At 35.4% G+C, this 25145-nt stretch overlaps 1 protein-coding gene across 1 annotated transcript; it reads left to right on the top strand.

The window, feature by feature from the left end:
• The first annotated feature begins 9469 nt into the window (after nt 1-9469).
• Nucleotides 9470-15054, top strand: LOC107094180 (calmodulin). Its single transcript, XM_015389626.1, has 6 exons — nt 9470-9673; nt 12090-12120; nt 12570-12713; nt 12907-13013; nt 14317-14452; nt 14555-15054. The coding sequence occupies exons 1-6, from the start codon at nt 9671-9673 to the stop codon at nt 14581-14583; spliced, it is 450 nt and encodes a 149-aa protein (XP_015245112.1). The 5' UTR covers nt 9470-9670; the 3' UTR covers nt 14584-15054.
• The last annotated feature ends 10091 nt before the right edge of the window (nt 15055-25145 follow it).

Here is a 25145-nt window from a genome sequence, read left to right on the forward strand (position 1 = left end):
CTTTGCACTCTGATTTATTATTATTATTTTTTTATGATTTTATGGCACTAGTGGCTCGTTTATTGTACAGTCAGCAGACAGGAAAGGGAGTACGAGAGAAGGGGAGACACATGCGGCAAGGGATCACAGATCGAGTCGACCCCGGGTCGGCCACAACTAGGATTAAGGCCTTCTTACATGGGTCGTGTGCGCTGTAAAAACAAAGAGCTAACCACTGCGCCGCCGAAGCACACCCTCCACTCTGGTTTTTATTTTCCAATATATATGTTTTTTGTGTTTAGCTTCATTAAACAATTTTGCAAGAAACAGTTAGTGCCAGAAGTGTATGAGGACACAAAAGGAGGACACAGGAGTCACAAAAGAGGAAAAATGAATTAATACATTAAAAACTGTTCAATTTGTCAAGAATATATTTTGTTTTAACTGCTTTTTAGTTTTCAACTTTTATTTTGATGTTTTGTTTAAGTTCTTTTTGGGCTTTGAATTAAATTGGGTTTTCAAATAAGTATTTTCTAGGGTTAAGATCAATCTCTAAATCTAACCTTAACAGGAACAGAGTACATTTTTATTGTGACCAGCCTCATTAAGACTCAATCCAACTTTGTGGTACTGGAAAGTAAAGGTTAAACCACAAGTTGTGTGGCTAACCCAGTAATCCGGCTTTGTGGAACAGAGCTGTGCATCACTCTCCTCTTGCTGCCAAAACATCATTTCTATTCACTCTGTTTATATGAGCTGTTCCCCAGTAATTTTTTGTTCTGCCTTTTTCTGTCACTCTGCCTTACTGGAAAAGCTGCAGCTAAATGTTTTTAGTTTGCAAGATTTTGGGCACATTTACTCTTAATTTTTCTGGAAAAACAAAGATTCAGTAATAGCATATTTGAGAGAAACTCCAGGTTGTTCGGCCCTCTAAAAAAAAATTGAACATGACAAAATATACATCATGATTGCCTAGTTGTCTAGACAGAGTGCATGAGTAAAGTCATGTGTTATAACTCTTGGGTGATGTTTTAGAAGTAATCACAAGGCTAATGTTTTATGCTCCAAAATATACCCCAGAGTGGTGTTTAACACCTATAATTTAGAGAAACTGTAGCAATTGTGATTGTAAGTGATCTAATTTGGACAGCATCCTGGGGCAGCTATACAAAAACCAATGCTTGAGAACCAGAAAAACCACATCTCTATCTGTTCTACCTTGTAAAATGATCTATTGCTTACTTGTGCTGTTAGGTAGGTTACCTATATTGCTGAAGTGGATAACAAAAATAGATTTAATGCTTTCTGTGGACCCTAACTGAATTTAATCCAATACTAAAATTTTGATTTGATATCTTCTTTTTGGGCAGCAGAAGGAGGATTTTTGCCCAGGGTGCAATTAATAAAGTATAGTTTAATAAAAAAACCTCCAATTCCATTTACACAAAAAATACCAAATTGTTCTAAACAGTAATTCAGTAAAAAATGACCAATGAATAATTAAAAGTTTTTCAATTAAATTCAGTTTATTTATATAGCACTAATCCACAACACATGTCATCTAAAAAAATATAGATTGAATCAAGTTATAGTCAGATTCGTTAAGAGTTTTCTAAGGAACCCTGACAATTGCATTGAGTCATTAATTTTGCAGGATCCCCCCTCCTGGATGAGCACTTTGGCGAGCTTATGTATAAGAAAATAAGATGCTACAGAATTTCACAACGGTAGTATATGTTACACTTTTTTACTGTGAGACACCTGCAAAACACTTGTTAAAAGCAGTACAGGTTGTTACTTAAAATTGTATATTTCATAATTTTAAAAAAAAAGTGCATTTATATCTGTACTGCCATTTATCTCTGTACATGTTTCACTACTTTGATAAAGGACTGACATGTTTCCCTTTGGAATAACTACAGGAGTTACTCTCACTGGGTTGTCTGGCTTCCTCTTCCCATCCCAATTCCCTGACTGTCCCTATCAGAGTTATATTTCCTAAAAATGCAAATAATAACATTGAATTTCCTTTCTCTTGCATAGTTTCACACAGAAATGTTTTTCTTCTAACACTAAATGAAGGACTCAAAGTCTCAAAAAACCTTTAACAGTGTTATTGTATCTTTTGCTGCCCTCTGGTGGTTTTGTGTAAAAGATCCAACTGTCTGACTGGTAAATAAAAAAGAAATCCAGCTGTAGCATCTTAAAATGTTGTCTTAAACAGAAAAAAAGACTTAAACTGCCTTACTGTTACATTTTTATATCTTTAGAAAGCATACAGCAAACTCAGGGGCAAAGTAGAAATATAGAAGTACATTTATAAACAAAGACAGGAAACAAAAAAAATGTATAATAAAAAATACATATGTGAGAGTGAATTTCAAGTAAACAGGTTAAAGGACAAATGTTGATGGTCTTTAAAGACTTTGTGTTTTTTTGATGAGAAGATTGTCCTCACACACTGTTCAAGTTATTTTTTAGCAGAGAGTTCAGGCTTCCTGTTGAAGAATTTGCTTTTGTGTATGTGAAATTAAAACAAAAACAAAAACCTATTTATAAATGATTAACCATCATTATTATCAAAATTATGTATATAATGATAATAATATTCACACAGCAAAAGCCAAAATCTGAAAGAATAAAATCTGTAATACATTTAGAAAAGTTTCTCCAATAATTTTGGACCAAAATAAGTGAATTTGCATTTAACAGAGAGACAAACAACTATATCATACTTACAGAGCTTATAATCATCCAAAATATATATATATATTTTAGCTTTAAATTATACTATAATGCTATGCCTTTATAAAGATCATGCACAAAGTGTTATATCTGTACCTGCATATGCAGCCACAAATACATCTGGATCGCCGCTTAATGCACCTTCGGAAACAGTATATTCATAACCCTGAATTATTTAAGGAGCAATTAATAAGATATTTTAAAATATTAGTAATAACTTTGCTGCAAGAAACTCGGGACTTTCTTTCATTCATTATGTACCAGAAATCTTTACCGTAGTTTCAACAGGGCAATTTTTGGTGTTGTTTTTCCATATTATTGTAGTATTTTTTTGGTTAATGCTTGCTTATAATTGTACCTGTGAAGTGTATAGGGCATGATCTAAAGAATAACAGTGCAATCATAATTCACTGGACTACTGTGAGCTCATGAGGTGACATCAGACATCCAATACAATACAATTTATGTAAATATATACATTCACTTAGCAAAGTCATTATGAATATTTTACACGATACTATTTAGATGCTTTCCCTAATTAGGATATAAATAAGTACTCCCCTAACTGTAATTAGTTTATTTAAACACAATCCCAGTCTATTTGTGGTTGCACATGGACTTCCGCTACAGACCAGTTGGTGACACTGCTGTCTGTGCAGCAACCCCATCTTGTCCTGTAAAAACAGAATAACTGTGTAAGAATGCCTCCTACAGGAAGCATCAATCCCAACTGTGCTGTTGCTGCCCTGTAAACAAACACCCTACAAAGGACAAAGTAAACTTACTGTTATTTGTTGTATATGTGATTGAGTTTATATGCTTTTATTCTGGTAACTCTGATGAATGTAGCTATGGTAAAGAAAAGTTCATCTTTTAGGCAAAGATAATGAGCTCTATGCTACTCATACTGATAAAGTTTGGAGCATAGTTGGCAACTAAGCACCTTATGATAAAACAGATGTGGCAAACAGTGTCTGTCATCGAGTAACAGCTAAGGAGAAAACTCCAGATAGTCTGATACAATGTTCCTGCCTTTTTTGGGGAGTTGATGAAGAGAATTACATCAATTTTCCGATGCAATACCACAGGGTGTGGACAATGGGTCTCATGCAAGAAGCATTTGTATAAACAAATTTGTTCTTAAATAGTTTCTACAAGTGATTCATAAGAATTAATAACTGTTCTCCTTTTTCTAATCTTCTCTCAGGTATAGACACATTTAACAAGTGCTAGAGACTTGACATAGGACCCTTGCTCAAACAGTCAGCTGTTATTTAAATCTAGTTTTTCACTGAATTACCACATTTGTTTTACTTAGCAGCAATTGTCAATTTTTTTAGGAGACATCGTTATGTATGATGTAACTCTGCAATTATAAATTAAGTTTTTATTTGCCATTGAGGGGAGTGTTGGCCTAGTTGCGTGGACTGTTGGCCTAGTGGGTTGGAGCAGTGAGAAGGTTGCAAGTACCCGGTTCGACCCCCACAGCCCCACAGCCGGCACTCTGGGTCTCTGAGCAAGACCCTTAACCCCACACTGCTCCCCAGGTGCCACACGATGGCAGCCCACTGCTCCCCAAGGAGATGGGTTAAATGCAGAGGTAAATTTCTCCAGTGTGAGATCAATTAAGTTCAGTTATTATTATGACAGAACTATCGGTCACTACATCTGCAGCTGGCAAGTTGGTATCCAGAGGACACTGGTTTAATATGTTGTCACAAAAAAAGAACCATCTAACAGTAAGTTATGCATTCAGTTCACTTCAGCTCTTTGGCTTTGATACTACACAAAATGTGGAATGTTTGGATTTGGGTTTGTCCAAATCGGTATGTCAGTTTTGCCATTAACATTTTTATGTTGTGTTGTATGAGAGAGATGGCGAGTGAGATGAAGGGATAACAGCTGTGGTCTGGAGATGTACAGCAAATGTGTGTGTGTGTATTAAAAGAAGGTTTTGCAAAATGTTGTGTGATATTGGTAAAAGAACACAGAATATCTCACTAATATCTGTCAGGTTTAGTGGATGTTTGTAGAGGACCCAAATGCAGCAACGGAAGCAGTGCTGGTTTCTTGTAGGTTTAATAATGAATTTGGTTGCAAAAGAAGCATACATCCAGACCAAACAGGCAGGGATCTTAGAAACCAAAACAAGCAGACAAGTGCAAGAAACATACATAAAAATGAAGAGAATCTAGCAAAGAGGAACTGCACAGGAGGTGTATCCATAGGAGAGGCAAACAATGAATGAGCTAATCAGTTGATAGGGAGCAAGTGTGGACAGGATCAACTAAAAGGGATCTAAGGGGGAAGAAAAGAGACAATAGGGGGCAACAAAGAATAACCAAGATAAACAGTAAATGAACTTAAATGAAGGTAAAGGAAGTTTTATGTGTAGCCGTGGGTGAGAAGCATCTAGGAGTGTTCTACTATCACACTGAATTAAATTTTATGACTAGAACCATCTTATAAGCAATTTTGAGAATAACTTCGATAAAAGTGACCAAATTTAGAGATTTTGAAAAGCTTTAATTTTGAAATTTCACATGAGGCCTTGATGATGTTGAGCCAGAAGTATCTAGGGGTGTCCTACTACAGTGGCTGCTGCACTCTGAAGAAGGCGAGGCCCAGTGGTGTCAACTGCCAAGTCAACTAAATGGTTTGACATTATCTCATTATTTCCACAGAACTATTAAGGTCTGGGATTAGGATAAGAGATTATTGGCTGCAATAGAACACTTCACAAAGAGAGATCATATTTCTCCTACCCTAGTCTTTCTTTATTGGCTTCCTGTTAAATAGAATTTAAAATCCTCCTTCTCACATAAAAAGCCTTAAATGGCCAAGCTCCATCTTATATCAGAGATCTGATTGTTCCTTATGCCCCTAACAGAGCACATCGCTCTCCATCTGCAGGTTTGCTAGTGGTTCCTAGAATTTCTAAAAATAGAGTAGGAGGCAGATCTTTTGGTTATCAGGCTCCTCTCCTGTGGAACCAACTACCAGTCTTAGTCTGTGAGGCAGACACCCTGTCTACTTTTAACGGTAGGCTTAAAACTTTCCTTTTTGATAAAGCTTATAGTTAGAGGGGCTCAGGTTGTCCTGAGCTATATCTATAGTTATGCTGCTATAGGCTTAGACTGCTGGAAGACATAAGGATCCCCTGTTTCATCTCTATTCTCCCACTCTGCATAATCTATTAGTTAAATCTCTAACATTTTGCTCTCTCTGCTTTTTCTCATATTAGCTTTGCCTCGTCTGTTCCTGTTTGAACGTGGAACAATCCTGGAGACAAATATCAGCTGTGCGGCTGCCATCAGTACCTTTGTTTATAGATGTTGGAGATTGGCCTGTTTTTCCGGTGTAGTCCTGTTTCTCTGACTGTGACAGGCTGGGTGTGATCTATTCATCCTCTGACATGGGAGCTCGTCTGCCTGGCTGTGTGTTTTCTGGACGGGGCCGCCTTTTATGTACAGTTGCTTTTTGTATCTGTTCTGTCTCTTTAAACCCCAGTCGGCCTTGGCTCACACTGAGCCTGGTTCTGCTGGAGGTTTCTTCCTGTTAAAAGTGAGCTTTTCCTCTCCACTGTCGCTACAAGCATGCTTGGTGTGAGGAATTGGTTTTCCTTGGATGGAAAACATTGAATCAATTGGACTGTATGATCTGGTGAACTGTAAAGTGCCTTGAGATCACATTTGTTGTGAATTAGCGCTCTATAAATAAACTGAATTTAATTGATTTGTTTTAGGGTGAAATTCTACTCCATTGATTTCTTTCCCCATTTATTTGTAAAATGTGCCACCGTTTTGCTCAGGGCCTAGACATGCATGCAGAAGCTATCTTAATGGTTTGGAGCAGAGATGCAGCACAAACACAGTGAAAGAAGCTGATAGAAAAGAGGCTCAATGTGAGGTCTTAAAATAAATCAGTGAACACTTTCAATGTCAGGGTTAAGTTATGCTATGCAGATATGGTAGCTGTCCAGTCTGTCCACTACATGGCTACAACAAAGTTTTCAGAGGTTTTAAGGGGCAGAGAATCTTTATTTGTTAAATTAAATTGAATTAAATATAAAACTACATTACAGTTAAACTAAAGTTTATTTCAGATAAGCTATATTTATGTTTGTCAATAACATTTATGTATTTGAGATTCCTTTACAGTTTCAATTTCAGATTTTTTCCTCAGTTTTTGTTACCCTTCAAGTTTTATTTGTTTATCGTTTGTTTATTTATTTATTTATTTATTTATTTATTTATTTATTTATTTATTTATTTATTTATTTATTTATTCATTAAGTTTTTAATTTATTTCTTAGTTGTATATACAGTATTTTGCCCTTATCAGACAAGGCGGACTGTGGAGTTAAAGCCTCATATATTTCTCTTTTTATGTTGAAATGTTGAAGCTGTACCTAATTATGCAGCCTCTGAGTGTGTATAGTTGATTTCTATTCTAAGAGAAAAACTTATCTGAATTGGTGCAAGTAGAATTATGAGCAACAATCTGGTTAGAAAGTAGATGAGTCAATGGTAACTGGCAGCTAAGGAAGAAATCTGGCTGTACAGAACTTTTAAAGAGATCAGCTTGACAGTAACCTTTAAAACAAAAATTTTAATATTTGATCACTTTAGCTCGACTGTATTCAATTAGTTCCAGTATTCAATTAGTTCCAATTTTCCATTTTCAACTCAATTAATATTAATTTCTGAGCTCAAAAAGTCATTACATAATTTTGTCAGTGTCCTCCGATTTTTATTTTATTTTTTAATGTACATCTGAAATATCAAAAGGACACAATTTCAAGTGTAAAAAAAACATATAGTAGCAGAGCATATGCTTTTCTAAAAACAGGCCACTGAAAGAAATTATTTAACAATTTTTTGGCCATTACTAAATCATATTTAGTTATTTTAACGCAATCTGTTCATTTTAGCAGGGTAGGACATAAACCAATTGAGTTAATGTAACTAAATATAGTAGATGCCAAATCTACTACTACACTAGGGGCGCTGATTGTTCTTTTGTGTAGCTTCATCTAAGCTCTGTCGTTGATCAGTGGTACTGAAAACTTTCATTGGTGGAAACTTTAAATAGATGGAGAGGAGAAGTGCATAATGTCTCATTAAAACAAATCTGCACAAATCATATGGTTAATTCAAATGACATGTACTTATAGTTTCTGATAACAATATCCTGTGTCTACACCTAACATTGACCTAGTGCAATAGCTATATATATAAATATACATCTATATAAATACCCTGTACAATAACCCTGTATAAAAATCCTTCTAAAAAAAAAAAAAAAAAAAAAAAAAAAAAAAAAAAACCTTTTATATGTGGATGCACTGTTTATACATGCACCCTTTTCTTTTTTTTTTCTTTTTTTTAACAGTGTCCTGTCTGGCAATGTGGCAATATAAAGAATAACTGTCTTGATGCCAAAAAAGAGCCCAACAGATTTTGCTTTCACAGGTGGAGCAGTATGGCTATCGCCATAGTGTTCCGCTTTATTTATGCCTATAAATAGCTTAAAATCATGCAGGGTGTATTTAAGATTATATGGACACTGCAATGTAAGTAGAACAGGAAAGGAAATAAAGGAGAAAAGATGAAAGAAAGAGGAGATAAAAGCGAGATGGACCCTTTTCTTCCTTTGGCACATTCTTCTTCTCTCTTTGATTATTTGAGCTGATGTAAGGAGTCAATTTATGTTAGAGTCATTGTCCATTGGTTTTAGCAACAGGTTAGAATTAGCACTTTTCTTTAATCAGTCATGTGAAAATGATATATTAACTCTTCTTCACATTTTTTTTTTTTGGAAAAACCTGTTTCTTTCTTATCACAAAAAATGTAACTGTATACAATTCTATTTCATATATTTTTATTTGCTGCCTTGTACATTGCAATATAAATATTGTTTCCAGATTATATTAAGGTACACAAACAAACAGATGAGAATATAAAGAGAAAAAATAAGTACTACCAGCACGTACTCAGCACTGAGGTCATGTCCTCAGTATTTTTCCATTTTTTTTAATTATTATTTTTTATTCAGAGCAATGTCAAACTATATGATGAAAATTATTCTGACTTTGATTGGTGTAAAGATCAGCATGCATTCAAATTTATATATATATATATATATATATATATATATAAAAAAAAGTCCACAATGATATATTATTTATTGCAAGTCATTTGATTCATTTAGTGTGCCATGCACATGCATGGTGATGATGGTGACAATAATAAAAGTAATAATAATAATAATAACACTAAAATACTCTAAATTTGTTTTTTGGAATTGTTATAATAAACATTTTCATATTCACCTCCTTGATGGGCTTGTGATTTAACTCTCTTTATGCACGTTTCCAAATATATTTTAAAAAGTCAACATATTATGATGCTTTTTGTCAAGTAAGATTTATCGCAATATTTGACCTCGGTATTTCAAAAATCCTGTTTACGGCCCTGAGTACTACAATAAACAGTTTTTTCATGGAAGTAATCAAACAGTACACCTCTACATCGTTTAATCGGCATTTTTGTATCTTTGCGGACATTGATTCGCCTAGATTTGCATTTAGCGTAGTGCTGATGTAAAAATAAACTCAGCTGTAAGTAAGAATATATTTAACAAGCTGTTTAGTTCTAAAGATGTGGAACACAAGCGGAAACGCTGCGGAGGGATACAGCGTTTATCCTCTTCTTCTTCTTTTTTTTTTTTTAACAAGCGCGGAGGGATAACACCGGCGTGGCTGGACTGAGGTTTCCGGGGCAACATTAGAGTAAAGACTTTACGTATTTCCTGAACCATACATATATTTATCCATCTTTTTTGGATTAACTGTTAAGCTTACGACTCCTGTCGCAATTTAAAGAGATAATCATAAATAATAAATTTGACACAGTCGCAGAGGTTGGACATTTTCAACGGAACAATGGTGAGTATGGAGCTAAGGCTTAGCATTTGTTAGCATGTTAGCAAGGCGTCGCTAGTGTCGCGCTGCTGTGGGTATCACCATCAATCTTAACTTCACTCCTATCTTAATGGTTGTGTTTCTTGAAAGGTTATCAAACCCCAAATAAAATAATTTGATTCATATGTTTTCACGCAATAACCGTAGAGAAGATTATCTTACTTGTGGTAATTTCTAGATTTATATCAGGAGCTTGCATTAAAGGGTGCTACCTAATTAGCATTTTTTTATCTAGCGCGGATTGAATCATTTATTTAAAAAAAAAAAAATCAAAGCTAAACCGAGCAGTTAGGTTATTTGGAGCGCGTGCATGCTGAAAGGTTTGCAGCATGTTATTTTCTTTTACTCGTCAGTGGGCGTGGCTGCAGCTGCATTGACTGGCCGTGTTATAATAGTCTGAATCCACAGCCCAACAGTGTTAATTCTGCAATAAAACCGCTGCTGCTCGGGTCGGATGGCATGTCGAAAACCATCTTGTCATTCCACGTTAGCCTTTACCGCAGCAGACACATCAGCAGGGTGGTTAGAATCTAGTTGGACATGCGCAACAAGCAGAACGGCTTCCATTAGACTGCGATTGCATAACAGTACAGCTTGCAGGTGGCAGTTGGCTGCACACGTTTAGATACAGATAGAAAGTGTTTTGTGGTTAGTGGATGGCGGATTGATCTAGGCTTCACCGCCATTCTCATCCACTACGTATTGCGCCATAACGTTCAGCCGCATTCTGCTTCTCCTGCTGAATGATCATCTTTGCCACCCCCCTCCTCTCTTGTCTTCCCTTCCTCCCCCCTGCATTGAACCAAAAACATGTTTGGTGCAGCAGCCGCAGTGCATCCACCAAATCGGGAACTAACTCGTTCGATTAGCTGCCTCTTTCCTGTCCTGTTCTGTGTTTCATTGATCTCTTAATTAAATGAGCCACGTTGCTGTTGGTGTCAATAGACACCCATGCATCATGTCTGTTTTGTGGGCTATCATTCTCTCTGATATGCTGCTCTATCATTTCTTTCCTAAAATGGAAAAAATAAAAGGGTTTGCATTCTCACCCTAAGGATATATAATATTTATATAATCCCTTGCTTACTTATAATTTCAAATACATTTTAACTGCAACAGCTGTGTTGCCTGCTGTCCTGTTGCACTGAGAGTTTCTCCATCATATGATATTTCTTTTTGCTCTGGACAGCATGTGGATTTTCTGCAGCCCCATCCCATCCAACAGGGTGACTCACTGATTTTGATTGAAAGAACACATGGCATTACCAGCACCTCAGGCTCCAACCATGTTAGCTTTGAATTTATTTATTTTTGTAAGGGAAATAATTTTTAAATCTCATTATTTAAATTTTACCAAAGCATCAAGAAATCTCAAATCATTATCTACCTAAAGATGGCCTGCAATGTTGAGCTTTCTTCCAACATGCATCAAAGTAATGTGAGTGGTGCAGAGTGTAATAATACGGCTCATTCAGCTGTTATCCCACCATTTCCTTCAGGATGCAAACATTGTCTAAGCAGTAGATAAAGACAATATATAATGGGGGTTGTTGATTTTATGAAAACAACTAATAAATGTGCTCAGAAAAGAATGGTACTGCTGTGATATTCGGTGTGCTACATAGGCGACCCTGTTCGTGTCTCACTAATTATAGAAGGCATGTGTATTTTGGTCTGCGAAGAATTTATACCCGTCACACTTTCTAAGCCTGAAGTGGACTCAGCAGCGGGCTTAAATAGGACTCTTAAAAGTTTACCATCAGGGGAGGACGATCTCTTAGATGGCGTTAAGTGTTAGTTCCCATAAGGGAAAAATAAGTTGAGCACATGGGGATATTATTCTCACACAGTTAGTAAATGTTTGCCCCACAGATGTAGAGCAAACTTTATTATCAGTCCAGTTTTAGTTGTAAGCTTTCACTGTAGAAAATGAGTCTTAGATTAAAAGCAATGGTCCAGCTGCTGCGTGGTGTTGGTGTGTTTTAAGGAGGTGGAGCCTTTGCAAAATTGTTCTTGGATTTATGGATTTTTGAATTTTATTTAAGTCCTGTGATGAATTTGTATGCAGAGCCTATTTGGCATGTTGTGATGTTGTTTTAAACTTAATATAGGAAGAAAAGCTGTCTGTTAGGCGACTCTTTCCATAACAGTTGAATTTTTCTGTTCCACTTTTATTACCGTTTTGTTAAAATATTTTTTTTCTATCTGGGGAAAGATTTATCAAATTCATATTGTATATGAATTATTACTTAACATGTCTTCCTTTCAACTCATGTTTTCCTAAATAGATTCTACTCCATAATGTACCGGTAATTTAAAAAGAGCCTCTTTTAAAGGGGTCTGTCTGTGCTTCTGTAATGTTTTATACTTTTGTTTACAGGCTGATCAGCTGACAGAGGAACAGATTGCTGGTGAGTTTGTGCCTTAATTCATATTATAATTTGATCAATAAAACAATGTCAAAGATTAGAGGAAGCAAAACATTGATTGAAAAGAAGGTTCCATTCTGCCTTTACAAGTACGGGTCTATTCTTTTAAATATACTTACCAGAGAACTAGTCAGTTCGTTTTTTAAGGATTTTATCTCTGAATGTGAAGCTTTTTGGTTTTGGAAGACAGAACATTTAATAAGAATGGAAAATCATAAGAGTTTATTTATCTTTCATATTGGAAGCATTTTATATCACTTTATATTCTGAGTTTACGACCAAAGATCTACTCAGTTTCTACTCTACGGGTTAGTGTCATAAAGTCTCCAAACTGTTTTGTTTCTCCTCTGTGTTGAAAGCTTTTATTGATACCTTGTTAATGCTTGTTTTGTCTGAAGCAAACTGTGAGCATTGTTTCTGTTCATGTACAGAGTTTAAGGAGGCGTTCTCACTCTTTGACAAGGATGGGGATGGAACAATTACAACCAAGGAGCTTGGCACGGTGATGCGCTCTCTGGGACAGAACCCTACTGAAGCTGAACTGCAGGACATGATAAATGAGGTTGATGCTGACGGTAAAGAAAACAAATGTTCATTAACCATCTTATTCCCATAAAAAAAAAGGACACCTGCAGTACTTAAATTAGAAAGTATTATTACAGATTTGTGTCAACCACACTCCATAGAGGGAATTCAGCTACTTTTTATTTAACTTTCCCAAGTACCAAATGAATGCAACTAACTTGCTTTTTTTGTTTATCTTTGTAGGTAATGGGACAATTGACTTTCCAGAGTTTCTTACTATGATGGCGAGGAAAATGAAAGATACAGATAGTGAGGAGGAGATCAGAGAAGCTTTCAGGGTTTTTGACAAGGTACTGTAGAAGAGTCCCTACCTATGGGATTTTAAAACCTTTGAGATGGCTGAAAAAAAGCAAAATTTTCCATGCTAAATTAAAAATTGAAAAATTGTCTAAATGTTAGGAGATAAATTGTTCAATTTGAGTTAAAAAATATGCAGTGAAAGGTTTCTATTCCGGGGTTTTATTAAATGCAAAAAAAAAATGAAATTATCATATTTATACTTAAGCATGTACTTAATATCAAAATATGTTCTTTGAACTAGTGCACAGGGACAAATTACCCGGTCATTTTCACATGTATCAGGGTTCACCACATGTGATTATGACTGCTGTTTTGAATAATGTACTTCCAGTGATGATTAAGAAATGTGTAACTTAGTTCATGTTCAGTCCAAAGTAAGTTTTATAAACTGTTCCTCTGGGAAAAAAAAGAAAATACAAAATAAGTTATTTGGCGACAAGATTGCAGGTTTTAGAAAACAATTCGGACAGACGCTGGAACAATCTTCCAGTAAAACCTTGAAACTATATTGTAGATAAGCTGTGCAGCATTCATCTTTATGTATTTTTCGGTGTTCCTCTTCTTATTCCTATTGAGACAGAAGTCTTGTTTACACGAGATGCAGCAATACGAAATGAATATGCAGTAAAAACAATAATTAAGGAGATTTTATATCCGGATTTATCAGACACTATCAAACACCACCCCGTGTTGCCTTCTCTGTCGATCTTTAAACAAGTACAATCCTTCATTTGGATCGAGCTGCGCTGCTGGTTCCTGTTGTGGTTTTTCGCGAGTGGGGGCGGCGTAGTGAAATGCCAGATTGAGTACATACTGAATCAATTTAAATATCAGAGTGTGAACTGAGTTCACAGAAAACAAATGTCACTAATTTAGAAGCCTGACATCAAAAATTAAAAGCACTGCTTCTGAACGTTGTTCATTGTTCATTTTGGTTTTTTTCTCTCATATTCTATTTAGTTTACTTTTAGTGGTTGATCATTTAGTGATCGGTTTTCTGTAGTCAAACTTTGCATGCCTGGATTATTGGTCACAAAGATTGGCATATTTCCCAATAAAATTGGTATCGGTTTTTGCAAGTACAGGCTAATATGTTTTTACACAGTGGAGCCAAACTGGAGCATAAACCTAATTTTGGAGATGGATTATTGAGGAGTATATAGGATTCTGTGGGTGGACTCTTATTATGTCTGTTTTTATCCTTAAAAAGGAGCTTGTGTCCTGGTTCTGCCAGGTCAAGGTACATTTTAGATCATATTGTCCAAACTTAAGATTTTATTCTCCTCTTTGCAGGACGGTAATGGTTACATCAGTGCAGCAGAGCTACGGCATGTAATGACCAACCTAGGTGAGAAGCTCACCGACGAGGAAGTGGATGAGATGATCCGCGAGGCTGATATTGATGGCGATGGCCAAGTTAACTATGAGGGTGAGTCTAAACACTCTTTAAACTTGGCGATTAATTGCTTGGTAATTTCAATGAATTATTTCCTAAATTTGTTGTATCTGTTATTGTTTTACGCCCTTCCAGAGTTCGTCCAGATGATGACTGCCAAGTGAAGAGAGCGCTGAAACTTCTCAATGTTGCTCGTCCCACTAAGATTACCGTTGTTTAAGAACTAAAAAGCAGGAACAGTTATCAAATGTCGAACATTTACCCTCTTCAAAAGTGAACAAAAAAATATCACTCACCAGTAGGATTTTTTCAATGTGTGCTTCAAAACATCCAAAAATACTTCTAAGGTGTCTGTTTAAAAAAAACTAAACAAAAAAACACCAACAGAATAATCCCTAAAGAAGTTAAAGGACCAAGCTTTAAGAGGGCCAAAGTCCTCCAATTTCAGACCAAGAATTTGCTGACTCACCCAGCTGCTGATTAATTTAGAGGAGAGAGCAACACCAGACAGGTAGATGGATAGAAATTAAATCTATACTCTGTACAGAGAAGGTGGCTTTTTAAATCTTTACAGATAGTCTATAACAAAGAAAACTGTCATGCACATGTGTTAGGTCTCTTTGGGAAAAAAAAAAGAATAATTCGAGTACTCTTTATGCATGCGCCCTTTTCGTGGCCGTCTCTTGTGACAACAAGGAGGCTCTGAACCCATCAGAGGTAGTGCTCAGCTCGTGTACACACAGGAGGTATATACATTAACATATAGCTATATATCTGTACAATTTGTGTCACTATTGATTATTGCAAGAGCAGTTAGTTGAGATGTAGGGTGTTTATTGTGCTCGGCAGGAGGTGAGGGACTTGGCAGAGTTCAGCAACAGAACAAGAACTTGAAGCGTAAAGAAGTCTTTTTCCTCGTGGGTTATAATGTGGTGTTTTGAGCTTGTAGGCTTTATGCAGCCTGCAGCACAGATATGGGACAGCTGCACTTTGTGCTGTTTTGAAACGATTACCGTGGGAGGAAAAACCGTTATAACTGCAGTTAATGCATTTGTTCTTCAAACCAATATGAAAAAATATCGATGTGATGCTTTTTAAATGTGTTCTCATATTAATGTATCAACAACAAACTTTGGTTACAAAATATATCTATATATTCGTGTATCGTAAAGTTTGCATTGCCTATTGTTCTAGTAAGAGATCTGTGACATGTTTCCTCTTCAGTTTTGAAATGTGCCATTATACTCTTTAAATACAGCTCACCCTTGCAAAGCTCATAGATCATCAGAATATTATAAACTTATAACCATGTAAACCTTCATGCAGTTGCACTTTGGTATCAACCACGTGGATGTTTAAAAAGTTCTAAAAGAAGCAAAACAAACCAAATGTCACTGTTGCTGCTGCTAAAAAAGCGCATATGTTTCACTCATGTATTGTATTTGTGTCAGCTCTTCAATTTGTTGTCCAGTGAGCCAACTCAAGTCTGCTTGTTGTTTTTCTGCACCAAATTCATATATTGTATATCTACAAATACTATTTATGGTGGGGCTGTTGTGTTTATGGGACCCTGTAGATGGGATATGAAAATGTTTTGTAGCAAAGATGTAGATGTGCTTTTGGTTTAAGTGTAAGGTTTTTAAATTGTTGGCTTCTGAAAGATTTGGGGGTAAACATTATACCAGAATAACTTATGATTTCTGCAAACATTAAGTTTGAAATGCAGCTTTGAGGTGTTTTTTTTTTCTTTTTTTTTTTTTTTTTTTAGATGTTTGGGAAAAAAAAGTTTAATGGAATAAAAACTGAAGGTATCTCACAAATGTAAAAATGTGATATATTTTCCATAAACCAATAAATTAAGCTTTACTTCACCTACACTTGCTTGGCAACCTTTATTTTAAATGCTACAGTGGCCTCTGTCTTAATGCACAAGATGGGAAGTTGAGCCAACAGCCTTAAAATAAATGCAGCTTTTAATAATAGAAGCTTATTAAAAAACAAAATCCTGTTTTTAGAAATTATCAAACATTTGTTTGTAAAATATACTGATATTTGTTGATTCTCTGATTTTTAAGAACAGGCTTTTGGGCATTTTAACAATTTGGTTGATCAGTGTCAAACCCTTATTTCTTATTGTTGACTTTGTTTACTCAGTCCCTTAACTACTTTTTAAAATGGTAAAAGAAAATGTTCTTGAGCCAGGAGTAGCTGTTTGTCATTTCACGCCTTTACTGTTAAGTTTTGTGTACATTTTGAACAAAAAATAGAGCAGTCTGTCATCGGATGTTTAACACTTCTCTTGTCAGTTTTCACCCAGTTAGAGAATCAGGCTTAAAGAAATAAAAAAATAGAAACAGCAGATCATAGCTGAGATTTATTTTGGTTAGATCAAGACACATACTCTTATTTTCACAAGAGCAAATAAGTTAAAATGAGATCAATAATATATTGAAATGTGTTTTAGAAGATAATACACAACTAAAATAGGTATTCTGCATTTGTATGATTGTCATACTGTTTTAAAATGATAGTTGAATAGCAGAAAAAGGACCCATAAAAAGCAGAAAATATCTACAAAAATAACTGCTTGATTAAATGGGTACCTGCTTACAGTTAGCATGATAAGAAACGTAACATAATTTGGACTTTGACAGGTCTAGTTAAGAACAAAAGCATATTTTTCCAACGAGAAGAAATCTCTTAATGATCAAATGAATCAGTGTTAGGATGTTACTGAAACAAAAACATAAAGCACAGATTCAACAGCAGGATGCTGCATGAAGAAGTGGGCCTGTTGGCCTAAAATACCTCTCTGGCTGAGCTATAACAGAGCTCTAATCCAGCCAGCCTCAGACTGGGTCAGGGCAGGACCGGTCACTGTAGCCCTTCACTACAGAAACTCTCAGGCACGTTATTATTAGCGGCTCAAGAGATATCTATAGGAGCCTGTAGTAATCCAGGTCAGCAGAGGTCATAACCTCTTGCACACAGTGCTAAGCATCTCACTGACTGGCCTAGTGGTGAGCCAATGGGAAGTGGTTTTATCTGGAGCAGATGTATTTGATTGGATGTGAATCTACATACTAAATTTATGCTTAAGTGGATAAGTTGAATGAGTTTAGAAATTGGATCTAATCTTGCAAGACAACAGAATTACCAGCAGGTGTGATCATCCAGCTCTGGTTGTATAATAGAAGACTGGAGCAAAAATTGTGCCAACAGCAACAACTTAAGTCATTGAGATAAAAGCAAGGCTTTAAATGTCTTTGACTGATGTGAGAATAGAAATGTGTACCTGATTTTAAAGTTGTACTGCTTTAAAGTTCGATCACATCACTGTCTTTTAATTGCTTAAGATTGATTCTTTTTAGAGAAATGTAGAGAGAATTTTAGAGAGTTTACAAAGTGATTTGATTACATTTCTCTGGTTTCTCCAGTCCGACAGGTTTTAAAGTGGGCAGTTAAAAGCTTTCTAGAAAGCCTTTGGGTTTTATGAGACTTTTTTTTAAGTGAAGCTTTTGCTTTAATGACAAACTTTGGGCAACCACGGAAATCTTTTATGGTTTCCTGTTGTTGCAGCCCGCTGGGTTTTCCCTAAAGGGAAATTATCTTTGACTTTAAAAGAAACTGCCCTAAATCAACATTGGTTAAGCCGCTAATACCACATGCAATCAATCAATCAATCAAAAAAAAAAAAAGATTTCTTTAGAAATAAATGTCTTAGCATTATACCTTCACAGAACATCCTGTTTAAGTTTTTTTCAAGATGTGCAATAAGAGTTTTTCACACACCTGAACCACAGACTAACCAGTACATATTTTCTATAAACCCATGCTACTTTTACAAGAGCTAGAAACCCCCCAATCAAAAAAAAAGCCAGTAGAGGGAAACCTGGAAACCTGTTAACAGAGTCATAAATTATGAGGCTATTTTCAGTGTTTCTGTTGTTTATATCTGGCCTAGAATAGAGTAAGTTTAATTAAAATAGAAAATTAATTTATTGACCCATAGTGGGAAAATGTATTTTTTTTAAGCAGCAAATAAAGAGAAGAATAAAAACTAGTTTTGTTAAGGCTTACTTAGATTAGATAAAATTTTCAAATTAATAAATTATTTGAAAGTGTGTAAAACCTTTATGTTTAATTCTGCTTAATTAAACACAGTAATGAACCATTTACAAAATCAATAGAAGAAAAAATCAAATTAACTTCAGCAATTTAAACAGATTATTTTGTTTGCTTGATCCATTGACCATTGCTGTTAGGCATAATCTGCAATAAAATGCTCTGTTGTGGGCCTATGAACCTGGTTGAACTTTCTCTTTAAACTGCCTGGAGACGACATGTGCTGTGAATTGGTTCTATTTAAATAAACTGAATCGAACTGAACTATGGTACAACTGTCAGTCAGTGAAGTTCTCCAGATCTGTAACAGATCGCATTTACCATAGATAGTGCTGCTGTAGTTATAGTTAGAGTGGCTCGGGTTATCCTGAGCTACCTCTATAGTTATGCTGCTATAGCCTTAGAGTGTTTGAGGACTGACAGAATTTTTCATCATTTTGCTTCATTCTATCTCTTCTCCAGGTCTGCACTATTTCTTAGTTCAATCTCTATAGTTATGCTCTCTCTGCTTTTTCTCATCATAGTAGCTCCTGTTCAGCTTTGACGCCATACTGGAAAGAAGAATAAGCTGTGCTGATGCCATCAACAGTGTAGTCCTGTTTCTCTGACTGTGACTAACTATAGGTGCTCTCTTTCATCCTCTGACATTGCCTGGCTGTATCTTTCCTGGATGGGGCCGCCTGTGGAGCTAGTTAACAGTTACCTGTTGTATCCCTGCTTTGTGCGCTTATGTCTCCTTATAACCCTGTCGGCCTCTGCAGATGACTGATCATACTAAGCCTGGATCTGTAGGAGGTTGCTTCCTGTGCAAAAGGGAGTTTTCTTGCCCACTATCGCTACAAGCATGCTTGGTGTGGGGGATTTATGTTTAGTCAATGAGCTTACACAATCAGCTGGGTTTTTTTTTGTTAGAACACTTTAAACCGATCTAACTGTATTATCTCGTTGAATCATCTCAGAGATCTTGAAATGACTTGTTGTGAATTGGTGCTATATAAATAAACAGAATTCAATTGTAACCTTTCAGTTGTGAGGGACTGCATAGGCACAGAGTTGTAAACACTATTGCTTTGCAGCAAGAAGGTTTTTAGTTTGAATTCCAGCTTTTGTGACTTTTTGCATGGAGTTTGCATGTTTTCCCTGTCACTAGGCTACATATCACTAGGCCAGATGTCACTAGACCCACACATTCTTTAAAATCATGGTATGTTTGACGTCAAAATCGGAAAGAAGTTCCGTATTTTTTAACTATAGATTTAAAAATATACTTGTTAAGGATAGATTATTAAGAATCTACTTTTTTTTTCTTTTTTTTTTTTTTTTTATACAATGACTTGTTCTAAATCCATTAAATATAATGCAATTTGGATGATCAAAACATAAAAAAAAAAAGCCTTATCATAAGTTTCTCATCACTGGGAGCTAGAAGGTAAAGCTTTTGAACAGCACATGTAAACAATCTGTGACTGTATTGCATTGCACTAATGCAGATGACTATAAAAGTGCTTGAAAGATATTACATGACATCTGCTGCATTTTACAGTTTCAAATAGTTTGTGAACAGTGACTTAATTAGAATATTACAAATAATATTATTATTCACTGATTATTTTTTCTCAGGGAAAGACCTCAACCTTTCTGTGTCACCCCATCTATTTTTCTATTCAATTAATCCTACTGCTTAATTTCTGCTTTTAGTTATAAAAATCATCAGTCAGTACATAGCATAATACTGATTTGGAATAAGAGGAATAACCAAACAAAGTAAATAATTTTGATTTACATAAGTGATAAGGTGAAGAAATTACAAATCATGGGAATTTAAACACAAGATGGCGCTCTTTTATTAGGTTCAACTATACTTGGACTGCATAGGTCCAGTTCAGAGAATGTATTTAAAGCAGTACAGAGATTAGACCCTTAAAATTAAAATAAACTGGAAGTATGTCTAAACATCTGTTAATAGATTATCCAACAGGCCAAATATATGAGACTATTCACATGTTTGGTTGTACAAATCCTCTACCCAAACATGTATTTTAGTAATGTAACCTTATTACCATCCATTGCTTTAAAAACACAGATTACTTCTTTTCATTCTCATTGTTCTTGCAGGAGGTTTTAATGTAAGAATATAGAAGTTACAGTATTAGGTTTAAACCAAGAGTTTTGATTCTGATTTCAGGAATTATAGGATTGTTTTAACTAAGCTGTTACCTGAACATGTATTTCCTTCAAGAGGTAGAGCTACATGTGAAAAAAACACTTTTACTTTATTTGTCTCACCTGTTTTCTCTTCAAATTAAAATCAGAATTATGTGCTTTAATTCAGAAGATTAAAGTTTAAACAATAAGTGATGTTTGGTATGCTCCTCAGTGAGAAACCTACTTTTAAAACACAGAGAGATTAGATTTCTCTAGCAGGTGGGTGTGTCTTCTTTCTTTAGTTTTACAGCCATTCATGTTCCTGTTTTTAACTGCCACTTTTCTGTCTGTTATCCCAATATTTCTTGCACTAAAAAAGGAAGTCTTCCTCCAAGGTGCAGGGTCCCCTCATTATTTTGGTGATCGGTTTTTATATCTCTGAACACTTGTGTCATTCTGTGATTATTTCAGACCTTCCTGCTTCTTGCAAACCAAACATTAAAGAAGAAACCTCTGTTTTTGCATTTGTTTCTAAATTAATTTTTCTCTATGCTTCAGTTTTATCTAATCATTTTTCGTGAATTTTAAAAGCACAATTGTTGAGTTTTAGCACATTTTTTGCACAAAATTAGCAGAAAGCCATATAATTTGCTTTTTACGGTTTTCAGCCTTTATTAGATCAGAAAAAACATACGGAACAAGGCACAGGAAAGTTAAGACAAGACAACATCAAATTCCACCAATACGTGCTTGTAACTGACATCAAATTCAAAGTCTAAAAACATAATACATTTAATGCGTTTTTAGTTTTTTATTTTATTTAAGGAGATCAAATCCTGAATGTTTGAAAGAAAGAGCTCAGGGCCTACAAAGTGTCAGAAACAGGATGCTCTAAACCATTTTATACAGTTTAAAGAGACAAAAAGGTACCCCACTAAAGAAAAACCTAGCATATTGATGTATAACAGTGATCTTCACATGGTCTTTAAGTATCCAACTCATTAAAAAAGACAACTGTGTGCAACTCTCTTTAAATTCAGGATGGATCAGAATCTGTTTCATTATTGGACCATGTATATAATATAGCCCAGCCCTACACAGGCCGTATAAGACATCACAGTTTAAATAGAACATGTTCTCTAGACTTCTATACAAATAAACAATTCAACTGTTTATTCCAGGCTTTACAAATAAACTTGATGACATTAAATAAAAAAAAAAACATTTAATCTTCTCATAGTCATTATTCTAAAACTACTCAGGCATTTGTGTAAGCACTTCATCCATCAACACAAAGATTAATATTTGATGGCAACAGCAGAGTACTTAATGATAAATGATGTGGTCATAATAGTCAGCAGTCATTTGCTGTTGGAAAAAAAAATCAAGATGTGCAATAAGTTTAGGTCAAGCTAAGTTGAACAATAAGTCATTATCAGAGTTATGTGCTGACTGCATCAATATGAGTCTCCTACCAGTTCGTAGTACTTTGATTTAAAAATTTTAAATATTGGTATCAAGTAGTGCTTATTTGGTAGAGCACTATTAATACTCATAAAACATTCAGTCTCTCAAATACCTAGACTTAAAGAAGATCATTTAAATTGTTATTGAGCAGTATCTAACAAACAAACAAAAAAATCTGGAGAATTTTTAGACAATTGTCCAGGGTTTAAATTTGGAGTTTAAAAAGTTGAATGTTTTACCAAAATATAGTTACCGGATATAATCACTCTAATCTTCCAATTAACATCTAATATTAACCTTGGAACTTAGACAACTTTTTGTGTCATTTTGTATACAGAGTGTAAACAAAACAAAATCTCATTTAGTACAGCTTTTCAGACCGTAAATGAACATTTTCATTCCATTAGTTGCAGCAGCGATAAAATGTAAACAGTGTGGGAGAAAAAAAAAGGTGCAAAAAACTCATTGATATGGAAGATCTGAGCATTCATATCTATATGCTGCAAATATGCCGTCATTTTGGAGTAATCATTGTGATATAGAGTCTGAGACATGATTTTGATATATTTTTTAATAGTTCAGCTGTTGGGTGGCAGTGGGAGAGAAACTGCTGCAGAACCTGTTGGACCCGCATTGAATGCTGCAAAGCCTCTTCCAAGAGGGCAGCTGGGAGAACAGTCCATGGTGGGGGTGTGAGGGGTCGTTAATGATGTTACGGGCTATTTTTTTGTTCAAGTGGGGTCGTGCTCATTTTTTTATGAGATCATCAACATTTATTCCATATAGATTTTTTTTTCAAACATATTGAATTTTAGCCATTGATTAGAAAAGCTTCAGCAAGCATTCGCACTAACTGCCTCCTTGTCTGGACCCTGAGCTGTCAGGGTTTTAGAGAACTTATACATTTGGCCAGATTCCTTGAAAGAAGTGTTGATCTGTCAAAAGTGGGATGGATTCATGTCTGAATTAGACCAGGCTAATGCCAAAAGTTGTACATTTATAACATAGCCCAAATCGCTTTCTGGACACCACCTCGAAAACCAGTGGTTGAATGACAAAATGCAGCTACACATGCCATCACTGGGGAGATCAGAGAGGGGTCAGATAAAATTATAGTATCCAACATTGTTGAGGCAAACGTACAAACCAAATGAACACACATTTTAGTGTTTTCTGACTGGCATGACAAGTTTTGAGTAATAAAGCAAACACAAAAAGTAGTTTTCAAGCGAGATGTTATTTATTAAGATGACAAGGGTACCAAATTAGCCTGGCCGGACATGAAAAAGTAGCTGTATACAACCAGAGTTGGATAGTAGCATAAAAATCTACTGTCTAATTTGCTTTATACATGTAAGTGTGACAAAAACCAAAACTAAAGAAATCTGAGATCAAATTAATTGTCATTGTAGAAAGTTAGAAATTTAAAAACATGTTTGATAAATGAAATGTATATATTTTTTTCTGCATACTTTTCTCCTTGCTGGTGACACTTAAAGTGGGTAATTCAAGTTGCTCTCTTGTACAAACCCTCTCCAGTTATCTGCAGTACATGTACGCGTGCTCTAGTAACTTTTTCAGAAATATAAACTTGTAACTTGCAACAAGACAAATCCAAACAAATCCCTACATCCCATTTTCAAAGCAATAGTACAAGACATCATTCTTGAACTTGTTCCAGAATCTTAGGAGCGTCTGAAGTAAATATGAAGCGAAAATATGCGATAAACAGGTGAGCTTACCATTCTTCTCTTACTGCTACACAGAGTAACCTTTACAATCTGCTTTCCTTTCTAAATAACAAGCAGGAAACGACATACTGATAATTCTCTCTGGGCTAGTTGCCATATCTCCTTTACAATATAGTTTATGCTGTGGTTCTCATACAGTATATTTCTGTTTTGTTTTTTCAGTTTATTCCTTTGTTTCATTTCTTGGAACTAACAGTTCACAGACCTTCATATCTATAATGGGTTCAGTATGCTTGAAACAACGTGTATCCTCTCTGTTTGTTGTCTGACCACACTTACCAACAAAATATTCTACAGTTCGCCTCGGAAAGGTCATGTTCACTCTGCTTCTCAAACAGATGTTTTGATTTGTCTTGGGTAATAATTTTTCCAGGCACATCAACCACAGCTTAGGTCATCAGAACTTTAACAATGACTCATTGATATATAGATTTAAAGATTCCCATAGATTTTTTTATATATTAAGTAATGGATTTGTGTAAAAAAAAAAAAAAAAAGATCTTATCTCGACTGTCCAAATGAGGCTAAAGCTGCAAGGCTGCTTGGTTTTATGTACGCCCTGCATACTTCAATGCAATAAAATAAAACGTAGTGAAACCGTTTGCTTTAAGTAGTTTCCTGATTAGTCATTATAATCTACATTCTTGAAATCCAATCCCTCTATAAAACCAGCTGTTTTATTAGCCTTTAGAGGGTTGCAATAGGAAATTAGAAATTAAGCAGCATCATAAAGACCGAGGAACACTCCTAACATATAAAGATGTGTTTGTGGAGAAGTTTAAATCATGATTGGTCTATCTAAACAAACCTGCTTGCAAAAACTGACACAGCCAGGCAAGGAGAGTATTCATCAGAGAAACAGCCCAGTGGCAAATGGTAACTCTGGAGAAGCTGCAGAGTTCCAAAGCTCAGGTGGATGAATCTGCTTGAAAGACTTAGTTACACTCTCTGTTAATTTAGTATTTCTTGATTGGTAGCAAGAGAGAACTCTAGTTAGAGAACTCTAATTTAAACAGAACCACATATCCTGTGGAGTACACAGCAATAATGTAGGAAAAGATGCTTTTCGTTGGAGAGAAGAAATTTGTGATTCTTGGCCTCTATTAAAGATGAGTTAAATACAATAAGCATTTTACTCTACACTGTAGTCAAACATAGGAGCATGCTGTGCTTTAGGAGCCTGTAGTCAGGGGCGGATTTACCATTAGGCAATAATAGGCAGTTGCCTAGGGCCCCAA

Source organism: Cyprinodon variegatus, unplaced genomic scaffold (assembly GCF_000732505.1).
Source record: "Cyprinodon variegatus isolate N-32 unplaced genomic scaffold, C_variegatus-1.0 Scaffold468, whole genome shotgun sequence".
Lineage (NCBI taxonomy): Eukaryota > Metazoa > Chordata > Actinopteri > Cyprinodontiformes > Cyprinodontidae > Cyprinodon > Cyprinodon variegatus.